Below are 14,345 nucleotides of genomic sequence, written 5' to 3' on the forward strand. Positions count from 1 at the left end.
GGGGCAGGTGTGGGAGGAGAGCCCCCTCTGCTGGTTTGCAGAGGGAGAAAGGTGGTGAAGATAAACACACCATTGGCACAGGCAGGCAGGAGGCTGCGGTAGGACATCATTTCTTAACTACCAGTTTGAAGGCTGAGGTTTTAAATTACATGAGAATCTGCTTACCTCCGTGGTACAAATGCTTACAAGTGAGCACTATGTGTTTACTGTGTTATATACTATTCTAAGCTCTTTATTTGAAATGACTTTGCACAGAATACATCTGTAAGTAAAGTTCTCTTATACCAGTTTATTGCTGAGGAAACCAAAACAGAGAATAACATGTCCAGGGTCACAGGTTGCATGTGGCTGAGCCTGCACACAAATTGCAACACCTGTCAGTTTCTTCCTTTTCCACAATATAGGCAGTTGAGAGCAAAAGAATCATTTTATTATTAACTAAGATGATAAGTAATTGCAGGTTCAGTTATTAGTCCTGTAAAATCCAGAGAGTGGAACAGTTCTTACAGTTTTCTAATTTTATCCCTTTCTGTTTTACTTTGTTCTGTCAGGTTTGCCTTTTCACCATTGTCTGAGGAAGAGGAGGAGGATGAGCAGAAGGAACCTATGCTTAAAGAAAGCTTTGGTATGATAAAATTTATCTTTTATTTGTGCTTTAGATATTCATTCCTGGTTTTTAGAAATAGAGCAAAACAAAAAAATACTAAAATCAAGGTATTTTGATTTAAATACATATTTATAATTTTAGGACCACATTATTTCTTAATCTGACATGTAGGGAAGTTAGGAGGAAGTAAAAACAAGGGTTTGGGGCCTTCCCTGGTGGTGCAGTGGGTTAATGCGCAGCACTACAAGCGATCCACAGCCTCTTCACTGAGAATTCGATTCCCAGCCCGGGAGGTGACCACATGGCCATGGCAGGCCCACCCACTGCTCCCCTCAGCAGTGTATTTTGTCCATCTGCCTGTTCTGCGCCCCACTCTGTCTTTGATGAATCCACTCACTGCCCCATTACCTCTGGCCTAGTTCTTTATGCATAAATAAATAAATCTTTAAAAAAAAATAAGGGTGTGACTCTTAAGATGGAGCCATGGTAAATTCAGTAAACAATTACACAGTAAATGCCCAATTTGCTGCAGATAAGCAGAAAATATGACTTTGAACTCCTGAGCATAATTGTAACGATGGAGCAATATTTGTTTGATATTTCAGTGTCACCAAGTTTAAAACTCTGAATTCATTTTTGTAGACAGTAGAAATACTGCACTGACATGGTTAACCAATCTACTTTTTTTTCTTCTACAGAAGGCATGAAAATGAGAAGTACCAAACAAGAACCAAATGGAAATAGTAAAGTAAACAAAGCAGTAAGTATGACTTCTTCTTATCCTCCAGCCCTTGTAGAGCTCAGCAGAATTATGTGTAGACCTTAATGACTTTTTTTTTTCACATGCTATGGTTAAGCATGCTGTATGAATCTACTAAAATATACTGTGTTTACATTCTTTTAAATAGTAAGCGATTCTGTCTAGTACCCTGTAATCTTTAACTGAGTGGTTTGCTGTGGCCTGAAAACATACCAGACTGATCTGGTAGTTCCTTTTTATTTCATCAGTGAAGTCATAGTCTTTTTTCTAGTAAAGGTTGAGATTTTTTTTTTTTTCAGTCTCTATTTTTTTTAAAGATTTATTCACTTATGCATACAGAACTGGGGTATAGGCCAGAGATAAAGGGGCGGTGAGGGAGTCACCAGAGACAGAGTGGGGAGCAGAACAGGCCGACTGCCAAAGTACACTGCTGAGGGGAGCAGCGGGCTGTTGAGGAAAGGTCTGCCACGCCATGTAGATCGAACTCCGGCTGGGGATCAAACTCATGCTCCGGGGTGGGGATCGAACTCATGCTGATTGATGTAGCTTTAGCTTCTTAGTGCTGTGCTTTAACCTCCTGCACCACCAAGGAGGGTGCAGCATTTTTTAAGAAATGTGTATTCATTCTACATGAGGGACTTGAGAACTTATTTAAGTTTTAAGGATCAAAGCTTACATGAAACAAACTCTAGGTATTAGAACATTGAGAAAAAAGCTTTTAAGGATGTAGGACATCAGTTCATATTTTGGCTGTACACTTTTTAATTATTTGACTTTTCTTGTTAACAATCCCAGTTGTTTGGTGTAGATAGTACTTCATAGTGACGGAAGACCAAATTGAAAGATTTTGGAGATTTCTTAAGATGCTTACTAGAGATGTATTATTTGGTGTATTTTAGTAACAACTAGTACTTGTATGTTTCCAGCAGGAAGATGATTTGAAGTGGGTAGAGGAGAATGTACCTTCTTCTGTGACAGATGTGTAAGTTTTTGAATCTTTACTTAAGAATACTATTTCAAATTTAGTGTTACATTGTCTTAATTGAATGAGCTAAAGAGCATACTAATAAGAATGCTTATAGTTAACTTTTTAGAAGTAAAAGATTACTTAAAAGAATATCAAAATGTTAAAAAGATATTTTTAACATTTTGTTAAAATGTAAAAGATTAAGAATGTGTACAAACAAAAGTAATCAAGGGTTATGCATTCAGATTGCTATAGATCTTCCTAAAATCAATGGGATATGGTACTCCTTTTGGCATTTTTTAATTACTTATGGCTTTAATTTTCAGTTAAACATTGGTCCTTTTACAATGCAGAATGTATTTTGCTTTTTTCTATATATAGTTCAGTGACTCTTAAAGTATTCTTTGTATTTTCCTTTTTCCCCCTAAAATGGCTATCATATAAATGTTAGCTATCTTAAACAAGCTTATTTAAATTGAATTCATCATTCCACTGTCCATTTATAGTTTTATATTACATTGTTCAATTTGGTGTTTTTCTCTACAGAGCACTTCCAGCCCTTCTGGATTCAGATGAGGTTAGTAATCAAATCATGTGCATAGATTGTGTAAATGCTTGACTATTTATGCTTGTCAGGTTACATTCCTGAATCAGATAGGGTATGCATTTTTTATTAATGCTTAATCTTACATAAATATGTAATCATCTTAATTGATTTTAAAAATGCAGTTCCTTTTGATACGTGGCTTGATATCCTGAAACCTAGACATTTTGATGTAAGTTGGGGTGGACTTTGGACATCTCTATGTTTCGAAATCTTTAATTTTTAATTTTTATTTATGTGTATTTTAAAAAAGATTTACTATTTATGCCTACAGGAGCTGGGGTATGGTGGGGTGGAGAGGGGGTGAGAGGAGTCACCAGAGACAGAGTAGGGAGCAGAACAGGCAGATTGACTGAAATACACTGCTGAGGGGAGCAGCAGGCAAGACAGGAGAGGTCTGCTGTGCCATGGAGGTCAGCTCCCTGGCTGGAGATCAAATTCATGCTGTAGTGGCAGGAGATCGCTTGATAGTGCTGAGACTTTTAATCCCTGCATCACCAGGGAGACCCCTTAAAATATTTTTAGATGGTTAGGAGATATTACTCTCAGTGGTCAACATAAACAAGTACCTCTGGGAAATTTGTATGTATGCGTAGTCTTTGAAGAAGACACTTATTTTATAATGTAGAACATTTAAACTTTTTCTTTTTCCCTAGGAACGAATGATCACACACTTTGAAAGATCCAAAATGGAGTAAATAATGGAATGATTTTCAGTTGAAGATGGCTTATGTCTGGGAAGAGATTAAGCTCTGTGTCAGTCTTCTACACGTCTCCATGGGATTAAAGGAAGCAGTGACATCCTGATCTGTTCCTTGGTCTTTGTGCATTAGAGCTGGCAAGAAGTGTCAGAACAAGGAGAACATCTTATTGAAAACAAGTTCATAGGATGAGAAAAATCTACCTTTCTTATTTACAACTTGATGTCCTTTTCCCTCCCATAACCTGACATGGATGTTTATGCAATTTATGTGTGTTGTTCCTGAATCTCCTATACTGTTTAAATTGTTTAATCTGTCAAACTAAAAAAGTTAACATCTTCTAAAGAACTATGATGTCAATGCAGTAATACGTAATCTCCAGGAGCAACTGCCTGTAATTTTTATTTATTTAGGGCGTTACATAGGTGATGGGGGAAATTGTTAATTACCTTTCCATTTCCTGGCTAGCCAAGGTTACATCTTGCAGAGATAGTTTTGAAAAAATCCGTCTGAGTTAAGGAGAGCCATGGCCTAGCAATGATTCAAAGAAAAAAGAAGGAAGAAACGGTTATCGTGTGATTCAGATCATTTAAAAAAGCAAAATCAAGTGCAATTTTGTTTACAAATGGGTGTATATTAAAGATTTTTCTATTTCAGATGTACTTTAGAGAGAAATATTAGTTTAACTCTTTTGACATCTGTTATTGTGACACATCCCATTGCTGGCAATGTGGTGCAAACTCCAGAACTTTTAACTACTGTTTTGTAAGTTTCCAGGGCAACATTGCTTTGTTTGCCTTCACTCCATTCTCTGGGTGTTGCACTAGGTGCAGAGGCTATTCATCTGAGTGCTTATGAGTAAGCTACTTGCTATAGGTACTGTGATGCTTCAGAAGCAGGAGCTAATTCAAAGGAGACAGGTCATTTTTTGGCTTAATTTAAACCAATTTTTACTCCATTTAGTAGTATTGAGGCCCTGGACTTGCTGCTCATTGTTTAGGATTGACTATTCTTGTAACTGGTGTTGGTCTTAGGGACTGTTTATAAGACTGTTTACAAGGTGATGGGATTCATTTGAAGCACTATATTTGTTTTAATGGTTTTGCCTTCCCAAGATTTTTGTTCTACATAGAAAGTTCATGCCACTTTTTAATATAAAAAAATTTTAACAAAATTAATTTATTTCTCTCGTCGTTTTTTTTTTTCTTCCAGAGTCTTTCTAAAGATCCCTTTTTCTTTCCAAACTCTCTTGTGGGAATCCTTCCATGATTTTTATTCTGTATCATTTCTGGTTGAATCAAAGATCACACTCTTATTTCACTCATACTGTAGTGAATGTGTAAACACTTATGTAATGTTTCTTTTTAACTATTTGTTGAGGTAATTAAAAAAATCATTGAAGTTGTATCTCAGAGGGTAAAGATGAAGGTTTAGTCAGCAAAAGACTAGTGTTACTGTTCTGCTCTCCTCTGTTCTTGTTAAAATTTACCAAGTGAGTTAAGAATTTCAATGCGGCAGGATATTGGTCAAATATATTTTGAGACCAAGTTAGGGGTTTACTTGAGACTAGGGGGGTAAAGCTATTGTATTAAGGAAAAGTGTGGCATAAATTCTTTAGCCTGGGATATCATAATCCCTTTTGCTTTATGTTATAGCTTATGTTACTGTGACTGGACATAAGGTATCATTTCTTAGAACAGGTTGAGAAAGAATTTATAGTGGCACTTTGCCTGTTAATCTTAGTATTTTACATTGTTTATTTTTATTTTCTTCTCAGCTTTCAACTAGAAGATATTAGGCCTTTTTCCAGCACAGCAGTTAAGATAATTCTATAATTTCAAGGTGTTCAGCTTCTGTGTGAAAATCAGCCATAACATAAGATTTGTTTATCAATTTTTATTTTCTTTCTACTTGAAAATATTGTTTGATCATCAGAAACAACATTTAGTAAAGAAGAAACTACTCTTGACTTACAGATGAAGATCCAGAGATAGTGTAAAAATAAAGTGACCAGGATCAGTTTATTTTTTTCATATGGTCACATTTTTTTCTTTGACATTTTTGCTTTAAACTTGTATTTATAATTTTGTGTCACATCTGCTATTTTCTTGAGGGGTAATTTCCAGATTCAGACCATTCTTGTAATAATTCTCAAGACTTTAAAGTGCATGGACTTATCCTGGAGTTATTAAGTCACAGATGCCTTACACATACTACCTCCGCCCACGGCCCCTGCAGTTTGATTCATTAGGGCTGGAATGGGGCCTGGGACTTTTCTTTTGTAACAGGTTCCCAGGATAGTGCTGCTGCTGCTGGTCTAGGGCCCACACTTTGACCTACAACATTTAAAACGTTGGGTGAGGTACCTGAACTAGTTGGGAATAGAATAACTACCATTTACTGCGTGTTTGCAGTGTGCCTGACATTGCTGAGCGCTACAATGCTAGGTAGGTGTATGACACTTGGTGGATATGGAAACTGACTCTGGACAGAATTGCTCGCTTCCTAAATGGCAAGTTTCCATCCGAGGTCCGATTGACGCAAAGTGCTAATTTCACCACCACGCTCCATTGCCTGTAACAGTTCTAAGATTAGCATCTGTAATTCACCTTGTTAAATTTTTGACTACCCGGACAGGGCTAGGTAGATAACCCAGGCCTGGATGAGGCTGTGGGGCTGTGTGTTCCAGGGCTATCTGGGGGCCTGGGCGGAAGGGGCGGGGCTTAGGCTGCGGAAGGGGTGGGCTCAGCCTGCAGGAAGTCCGGTGATGGCTCTGTAGTCGTAGGGCCTGTAGTCGGGGGTCTTTTCCCGCGTCCGGGTTCGCCTTCCCCTGGCCTGGTTCTGGCCGCATACCTGGCCCGTCACGCTCCGGGTGAGAAGACGGCGGCGAGCAGAGAGTCGCCGCCGCCATGCACGACGCTTTCGAGTCCGTGCCGATCCTAGAAAAGCTGCCTCTGCAGATCGACTGTCTGGCTGCTTGGGGTGAGCTGAGGCCGAGGGGCCAGGAAACCGAGGCTGGGTCAGCGAGCGTGAGCGGCCTGGACTTTTCACAGGGCTAGGGGGTTGCGTGGCCTCTGGCTGTGTGTGCGCCTGCCGGGCTCTTAGTGGAGTAGGTAGTGGACAGCTGCCTTAGGCGAGCCCCAGGGGCCCAGGCATTTTAAAAACGTTCCACCTACCTACCTTTGCTTTCGTGCAGAGTTGGAGATTGAGTTGTTGTTGTTGTTGTTTTTATTGTTCCCCCCAACTTTGACTCATTTAGCATCAAGAAGACTTAGTTTGGAACAACAAAGCAGTAGGAAGTTCTCAGCTTGCAGGGAATTGAACTTGTTCAGATGATTGTGTTGTTTTCTCAGTGAAAGACAGCACTGTTTGGTTTGGTTTTGGCTTTTTGGGTATTGAACGAGTTAATACCGTCTGTCTTACTCCCCTGTCAACACTCATCGTTTACTTCATTATTGTGGGTAACTCAGTTTGTTACCCCAAACTCTTAATCTTTCCAAGTGGTTGATTGCCTTGTATCCAAAGTGCTCGCTCCATTAACTAATTCTGTAGGTAGAACAATACTACCCCATAAAAAGTAGACATTAAAAAGTGGCATAGAACTTTTAACCAGATCTCATACTTCCTTAGATGCCCATGATGGGCCTCATGAATTTTGGTGGTGGCTGGGATCTTATGATTCCTCTATGGACAGCATCACCTGGTCAGCCCTGCAGAGTTCTATACTGCCTCTTCAGTAGGGTGCTTTCACTATAGAGTAAACAAGAATGGAAGCCAGACTTCTCATAGTTCTTTGACATTATGTGAATATCACAATTAAAACAAATTAATATGATTTGGCATAGCATACAGTATTAAAAATATTAAAGGTATTGGAGATGGGAAGATACTAGCAGGCTGCCAACGTGAAATCACAGTGTATACCACGTAGATCTCCAGGGTTCTGAATCAGACTATGACATCTGCAGCAGTGAGTTATACACCATTTAATGACCAGGTGTGACCATTATGAAGTGGGTTCTACTAGATTTCCACTCATTTCTGCTCAAGAAAGTCTTGCAGATAAGATTTAAAAATCAAAACAGGACCCTCCCTCGTGGTGCAATGAGTTAGGACACAACGCTGCAAGCTAGACGCAGCTACTTCAGTTGAGTTTGATCCCGGGCCCGGAAGTGACCCACATGGTGCAGTAGACCTCTCTTGTCTTGCTTGCTGCTCCCCTCAGCAGTGTACTTCGTTGATCTGCACCTCTGGCCTGTACCCCAGTTCTGTATGCATAAAATAAATAAATTTTAAAAATCAAAACAGTTTATAAAAATGCAGATTTGAGTACACCACCAGTGATTGATTGACAATTTCTAGGAGCAGGTTGCAGGTTTCAGGAATGTGCACTTTTCCTAAAGCCAGGTGATTCTGGTGCAGCCAATTTGGGTCTTATACTTTGAGAAACTCAGTTGTTTGCCCTGTGGCTCCCTTACTCATCTCTGACTTATCTGAAGTTGCCAGCACAAATTATTCATTACATGAGCTTGGACTCTGTGGTACTGCTCATTAGGGTAATTGTGAACAAGAGAACCCAGCGTTACTCACTTCCCAGGTAGGATCAGGTCCAACCTTGTGGCTCAGGACTAGGCGATGAGGAATTTCATAGGCCTGACTCTTGTTTGTTTATGTGTGCTACCCATTTGCATGGTGTACACCACTTTCTGAAATGCAGTGCTGGGTCTCAGAGGGATTGCCTTCCCCATGCAGTACCTACTCAGAAGGTATCTCATGTTGAATGGAAGGCATAACTGTGTTAAGGGATGATATGTCAGAATGTGGAGGCCTGATGTAGATCAGTTCCTCGGGGCACTTGAACATGTACTGCTTTCTGTAACCATATCAAGCCTCTTCAAGGTTCGGTGTCATCATCACATCTGAGTGATGCACTGTTTTTTCCTATGAGTGTGAGGATTAAGAATGAGTATATAAGTGATATCTGTACTATTTGCTAGTTGCTTAGAACACTTTGTATAGTAATAAGTGCGTTTTTCCTCAGCACCTCCAAATGAAAGTTTGAGAAGGCTCATCAATAAAAATTCAACTGAACATTTAAAAAAAATGCAGTGAATTTAGTGGTTCTATTATGCTTTGAGAAAAGCTCAAATAGAATAGACATTTGACAAAGTTTTGTTGGAAAACAAGCATTTCAATAAAAATGAATAGATTCTCAAATATTACATGTGTTTGACTCTATATGTGTATAGTGCAGTTTCATGGAGGTTTTGTTATTGTTAAACCCCAGTGTGATAGCATGAGAGAGCAAAAATGGAAGGACATGTAGAATGTGACCAGCTGAGGTTGTCATGGGGGTACCTGGAGAGACTCTGCAGATGTTGGCTTTTTCTGTTGAGGCAAAATCAGGAGGTCATGTAGATCTGGATAGAAGCTGAAATTGTTAAAGGAAATAAAGTCACGAGCTAGTACAGGTATGGGGTAGAGTGGAGAGGGAAGGATGGCAAAGATAATGAACCATGATATTGGCCTTTTGGTTTTAGCTTTTTGTTATCAGTGAATTAAAAAAAAATTCTACTTCATTTTACTAAAATCTGAGCTATCAGAGGGTATCTTAAAGATCAACTATAATGTTGCCAATTGCTTGATATAGTGACAGCCCTAAGTAGAGTTCTAAACATACCTGCACAAACTGAGCATTGTGATCTGAACTTTTCACCACATTCTGCTCCAACATAAATCTGCAGCATTCCTTTAGAGTTAGTGTTATTTCTGATTTCCACTTATGTCATTAAGAGCACATGGTGTATTACCTTCTGTGTCCTGCCTTCACTTTCGAGCAGAAAAATGTTAAACAACAGAATTATAATTTTTGGAAGACCAAGGACATCAACCTGGAGAAATGTTCCTGATGTGGCTGCTGAACTAGTCTTATAAACATAACCACTACCAGATAAGCTCTGACCAACAACTGTTCCTTTGACATGGGATGCCTTAGTAAGTGCATCACAGTACGTAGGGGTTAGACAGATTGGTAGGAGTTAGAATCCTGATCTGCCAATTTACTACATGTCTAACTGGACAAATTAACTTATCCTCTAGACTTCCATTTCCAGTTGTATTCCTATCCCAAGTAAAGGAATAGTTGCAAGATTACTGAAATAACATGGTATGTGCTTGGCATTTCCTGGACCACAATGCATGCACAGTAAACGTGGTTTACCACTAGCCAATATTTTGTTTAATAAAGGGTCAACAGAGTATTAAAAAGGAATGAGTGACCATTATGTTCCAACATTAAAAAGCAGAGAAATTACATACATTTAACTTCTCTTAGTGATTGATTTAATATAAACGTGAGGATAATTATTTAAACTTTTGTAATTTCTTTATTTTTAGCCTAGTCCAATGTCTCCAAAATTGTAATTCCTGAACCACAGCCTCATTATTACCTGGAAAGCTGTTATAAATGCAGGTTCCTTGGCTCCTTTCCAGACGACCCAGAAATCTTTTTGGGCACACCCTGATACATACCATAAAATGTAAGGCACTGACTGAGACTTTTTTTTTTTTTTTTATTTATTTATTTGTGCATACAGAACTGGGGTACAGGCCAGAAACTCAGGGGTGGCGAAAGACTTCACCAGAGACAGAGTGGGGAGCAGAACAAGCAGATCGAGGAAGTACACTGCTGAGGGGAGCAGCGGGCAGGTCAGGAGAGGTCTGTCACGCCATGTGGTCACCTCCGGGGCAGGCAGGAATCGAACTCATGTGGAATTGGTTTCAGCTTCTTAGTGCAGTGCTTTAACCCCCTGCGCCACCAGGGAGGACCCAACTGAGATCATTTTTATAAGTACTTTATTGAGGTTCAATTCACATGTCATGTAATTCATCCTTTTAAATTGGAGAATTCAGTGATTTTTAGTATATTCACAGAGCTGTGTGAGAATATCACAGTTAACCACTTCCAAAAGAAACTGTATCTGTTAATATAACTATCTATTTCACCCCAGACCTATCAGCCCTAGGCACCCATTGTTCTTTCTGCCTTTTTTAGATTTGTCTGTTCTGGATATCTCATATAAAGGGAGTCATGCAATGTGTGGCCTTTTCTGTCTGGCCCTTTTCATTTAGCAGCTGTCTTCAGGCCATTCCTGTTGTAGCTTATACCAGTACCTCATACCACTTTCTGGCTGGCAAATAGCCATTGCGCTGATATGTCATATTCTGTCTATGCATTCATCAGTTGATGGAAATTTGGTTATTTCCATCTTTGTAATAGTTTGACTATTACAGGTAATTCTGTCAAATATTTGTGCAAGTTTTTCTGTGGTGGGTTTTTGTCTTTATGTATATTCCTAAGAATAGAATTATTGAGATGTATGGTAACTAATCTTTTGAGAACTACCAGACTGTTTTCCAAAGTGACAGTGTCATTGTACATTCCCGCTAATAATCTGTGAGGATTCCAATTTCTTCACATCTTTGTCAACATTTTTTATTGTCCTTAGCTTCCACTACCACCATCACCCCCAAGTTTCAAATGTTTATTAATCAGTGTGAACACAATCAACACAATACACTAACATGATTTTATTCATTTAGAGGTAACTTTTTCCTGGGTGGAAAATTGAGTGTATAACTTCTGGAAGACCATCATGTTTAAGCAACTTTATAATGAAAATTTTCATTTAGAAGTCTGGACCTCCTTCCTTTAGTTTACTGTCATTTACATGCACTGAGTAGGATTTGTATTGATCATTGGGACCCAGTTTGTTACAGGGTTCTGTGTACCTGAACCCAGCTGATACCTGAATTGAACAATGCCAGACCGTATGACATACAGCACTGCTCCAGTACCTCCCACTCCATTAAATAAGGAGATCAAGCTAGGCTATTTCTGGAGCTGGTGAAGCATGGTTGCAGGAAAGGGCTTGTGCTGGGGAGTAAAGCAGAACATATCTACAAAGCCCTGAAGTCTCTTGTCCTTAGCTTTTGAATTAATGAATCCTGTAACTGTAATATATTATGGCACCTCTGTTTTCCTTAAACTGGGATCATTAAAACTTTAAAGGATGCCTTTTAGATGTTATTTCTGATATTAGATACCTAGTTTCCTCCATTTTATGATTTTATAAACTTCCATCATATTTTGGGTTAGTTTCACTTTGAAACAAGACAAGGATTCTTTTAATTTCTAATGTGTCTAGATTTGTCATTGTTCAATAAATACTTTTTAAAAGATTTTTTTATTTATACATACAGAACTGGGGTACAGGCCAGAGGTGAGAGAAATCACCAGAAACAGAGTGGGGAACAGAACAGGCTGATTGATGAAGTACACTGCTGAGGGGAGCAGCGGGCTGGTCAAGGGAGAGGTCTGCTGCGCCATGTGGGTCACCTCGGGGACCAGGATTGAGCTCATGCTGAAGCTGCTGCGGGCTAGCTTGCAGTGCTGCGTCCTTACCCGTTGAACCACCAAGGAGGGCCCTAAATATTTTTTGATTGATTGATTCTCAGACATTTCTTGACTAAATATTGCTGAGCAGCCCAAAACATCAGCTGTCAAACACAGCTTATTTTCTGGACCATTTGATTTTTGATTACAAACACTAGCTAAGAAATAGGGTCTTACTAACATTGATTGGCCTTTCTTATAAATCTTACAGATCTTTTATTTTTCAGAGGAATGGCTTCTTGTTGGAACCAAACAAGGACATCTTCTTCTGTATAGGATTCGGAAGGATATTGGTAAGTAGAGCTTTCCAGAACTGAGAAAGAGGTGGTTTATTGAGCATGTAAAAAGAATTGTGATGGCTGCCTAGTTAAAAACTGGGAAATTAGTGATTTCTAGACCATTATCATAGTGATTGGGGGAGGAGTTTGCACAAAGAAAGCAGGGAGAAACATGAGAATATTTAGGTTTTTGTTTTTTTTAAAAGATCTGTTTATTCATGCATACAGAACTGGGGTACAGGTCGAGGTGCAGGGGTGGTGAGAGGATTCACCAGAGACAGAGTGGGGAGCAGAACAGGCAGATCGACAAAGTACACTGCTGAGGGGAGCAGCAGGCGGGTCAGGAGAGGTCTGCTGTGCCATGTGGGTCACCTCCAGGGCAGGGATCAAACTCATGCTGAAGTGGCTTTAGCTTCTTAGTGCTGTGCTTTAACCTCCGGTGCCACCAGTGCAGTGGGAGGGCCCCACTTTAGATTATTTTTTTAGATTATCCCCCTACTTCCATCCAGTAAGTAAAGTGGATATTATTTCTTGCCTCACTTCTTGGAGACTCACTGCCAGAAGTAAGAATACTGATGGGAGAAGATTCTGTATAAAAGATATGGTAGTAGGGGAAAAAAACTAGACATTCTTGATATAAAAGATCATGTTAATTTAGGAGACAGGACGCAGAGGAACTGAGTTAGATTAGCTTACTTCTCCTTGGTCACGTGGCAATGAGTACTTCCCATTGTCATTTTCCTCTTCTATAAACTGTGTTTTATAAAGTTATTAGGGTCAGAGTCAGTAATAAGCTTGAAAACTAGAGCTTTAAAACTAAAGCTCTAATCCAAAATAACTTTCTCAGTAAAAATGTAGAATAACTAAAACTATTTGAAATTTATTCCACTAGAGTAGTCTCTATTGGGGAAAGAAGTACCTCACTGCCTTTCCCTAAATTTATTACTGTGCTTTCTTAATGGAAAATTGATGTGTTTGGATCGTATGTTCTGTAAGTTATGGAAAGTCTTTGGAAAACACAAGATTTTATAACTTATAGCCTAACATATAACTTTCCTTAGTAAATAGTTTAAGGTAAGGGTAGGGAAGAATCTTCTCTTTGATTCTGGAACAAGGATAATTTTGGAAGAAAGAGCAACTTCAGGTATAGGGAAGGAAACAAATTCTTTTCCCCCTTCTATCTACCTTGGGTTCTGTGAATGAAGTCCTGTAAAAGGACTGGTAAAAAGACAGCTTAACAAGAGAAAACTAAACAGATTTTTAGTGACATGTGTCTCACACATGGGAGTATTCAGTGATAAGGAAGCTAAGAATTTGGTCTTCTAAAGCATCAAGTGAAGAATAAAGTTTTAGAGAAGTCACAAGATGAAGGAAAAGGATTTTCAGGTTCTAAAGTGATAAACTATAGAAAGGTGACTATATTAGGGAACTTATTGGAGATAAGTTTATTATACTGACCCCCACTCCCCAACTGATGCTATCTTTTGGCTGGTCAAGGACTAGGGTTGTCCCCAGAGATTAAATTCTGCTCTTTCTGGTCAGGAGGGAAGGGGGATTCCTTTATAAATTTATGCATTTAGGCAAATAGGGGAAGCGCAGAGAGCTTTTTGGGTATCTTCTCAGTTACCTTCAGCTCAAAATAATCTTTACATCAAAATAGTGTATTTGAGGGTAGCATATTCTGCTACCCTTTACTGGTGTAGTAGGGAAAAAAGAAAGTAACTGGTCAGGTTCCATGGTGAAAGTAACAAGAAAACTCAGGTTTTTTTTAATGTCGTACCAAAACTTGATATTAAATGCACTTTTTCATGCACTATCATTTCTGCTTGATAAAAATGACTGATAAGACTATGGTTTTTCTCACCATCTGGTTATTTGGTAGATTTCTCAGAATGAACAAAGGGAACCTATCACATCAAAGAGAATAATTTTTGTTGTTATTATTGCAGTGGTGCCTCCACTCTAGAGCAGTG

General features: G+C 39.0%; 2 protein-coding genes across 8 annotated transcripts in view; both read left to right on the forward strand.

The window, feature by feature from the left end:
* The window catches only part of TMEM87A (transmembrane protein 87A), a 39,495-nt gene extending 34,685 nt beyond the window's left edge, over positions 1-4,810 (forward strand). For 2 of the 4 annotated variants that reach the window (XM_012728598.1, XM_012728597.1), the window contains exons 16-20: positions 552-625; positions 1,306-1,367; positions 2,294-2,349; positions 2,881-2,911; positions 3,595-4,810. In XM_012728598.1, the coding sequence (XP_012584052.1) occupies positions 552-625; positions 1,306-1,367; positions 2,294-2,349; positions 2,881-2,911; positions 3,595-3,636 (265 nt within the window). In that variant the 3' untranslated portion in view covers positions 3,637-4,810. The remainder of the gene's footprint in view (positions 1-551; positions 626-1,305; positions 1,368-2,293; positions 2,350-2,880; positions 2,912-3,594) is intronic. The other 2 variants (XM_004687881.2, XM_004687880.2) reach the window with 2 other exon arrangements.
* A 1,588-nt stretch (positions 4,811-6,398) lies between these two features.
* Positions 6,399-14,345, forward strand: part of VPS39 (vacuolar protein sorting 39 homolog (S. cerevisiae)) — a 36,315-nt gene continuing 28,368 nt past the window's right edge. For all 4 annotated transcript variants that reach the window (XM_012728594.1, XM_012728596.1, XM_012728595.1 and 1 more), the window contains exons 1-2: positions 6,399-6,621; positions 12,322-12,387. In XM_012728594.1, the coding sequence (XP_012584048.1) occupies positions 6,549-6,621; positions 12,322-12,387 (139 nt within the window). In that variant the 5' untranslated portion in view covers positions 6,399-6,548. The remainder of the gene's footprint in view (positions 6,622-12,321; positions 12,388-14,345) is intronic.

Source organism: Condylura cristata, unplaced genomic scaffold, assembly GCF_000260355.1.
Source record: "Condylura cristata isolate star-nosed mole 26May11 unplaced genomic scaffold, ConCri1.0 scaffold00023, whole genome shotgun sequence".
NCBI classification, from domain to species: domain Eukaryota; kingdom Metazoa; phylum Chordata; class Mammalia; order Eulipotyphla; family Talpidae; genus Condylura; species Condylura cristata.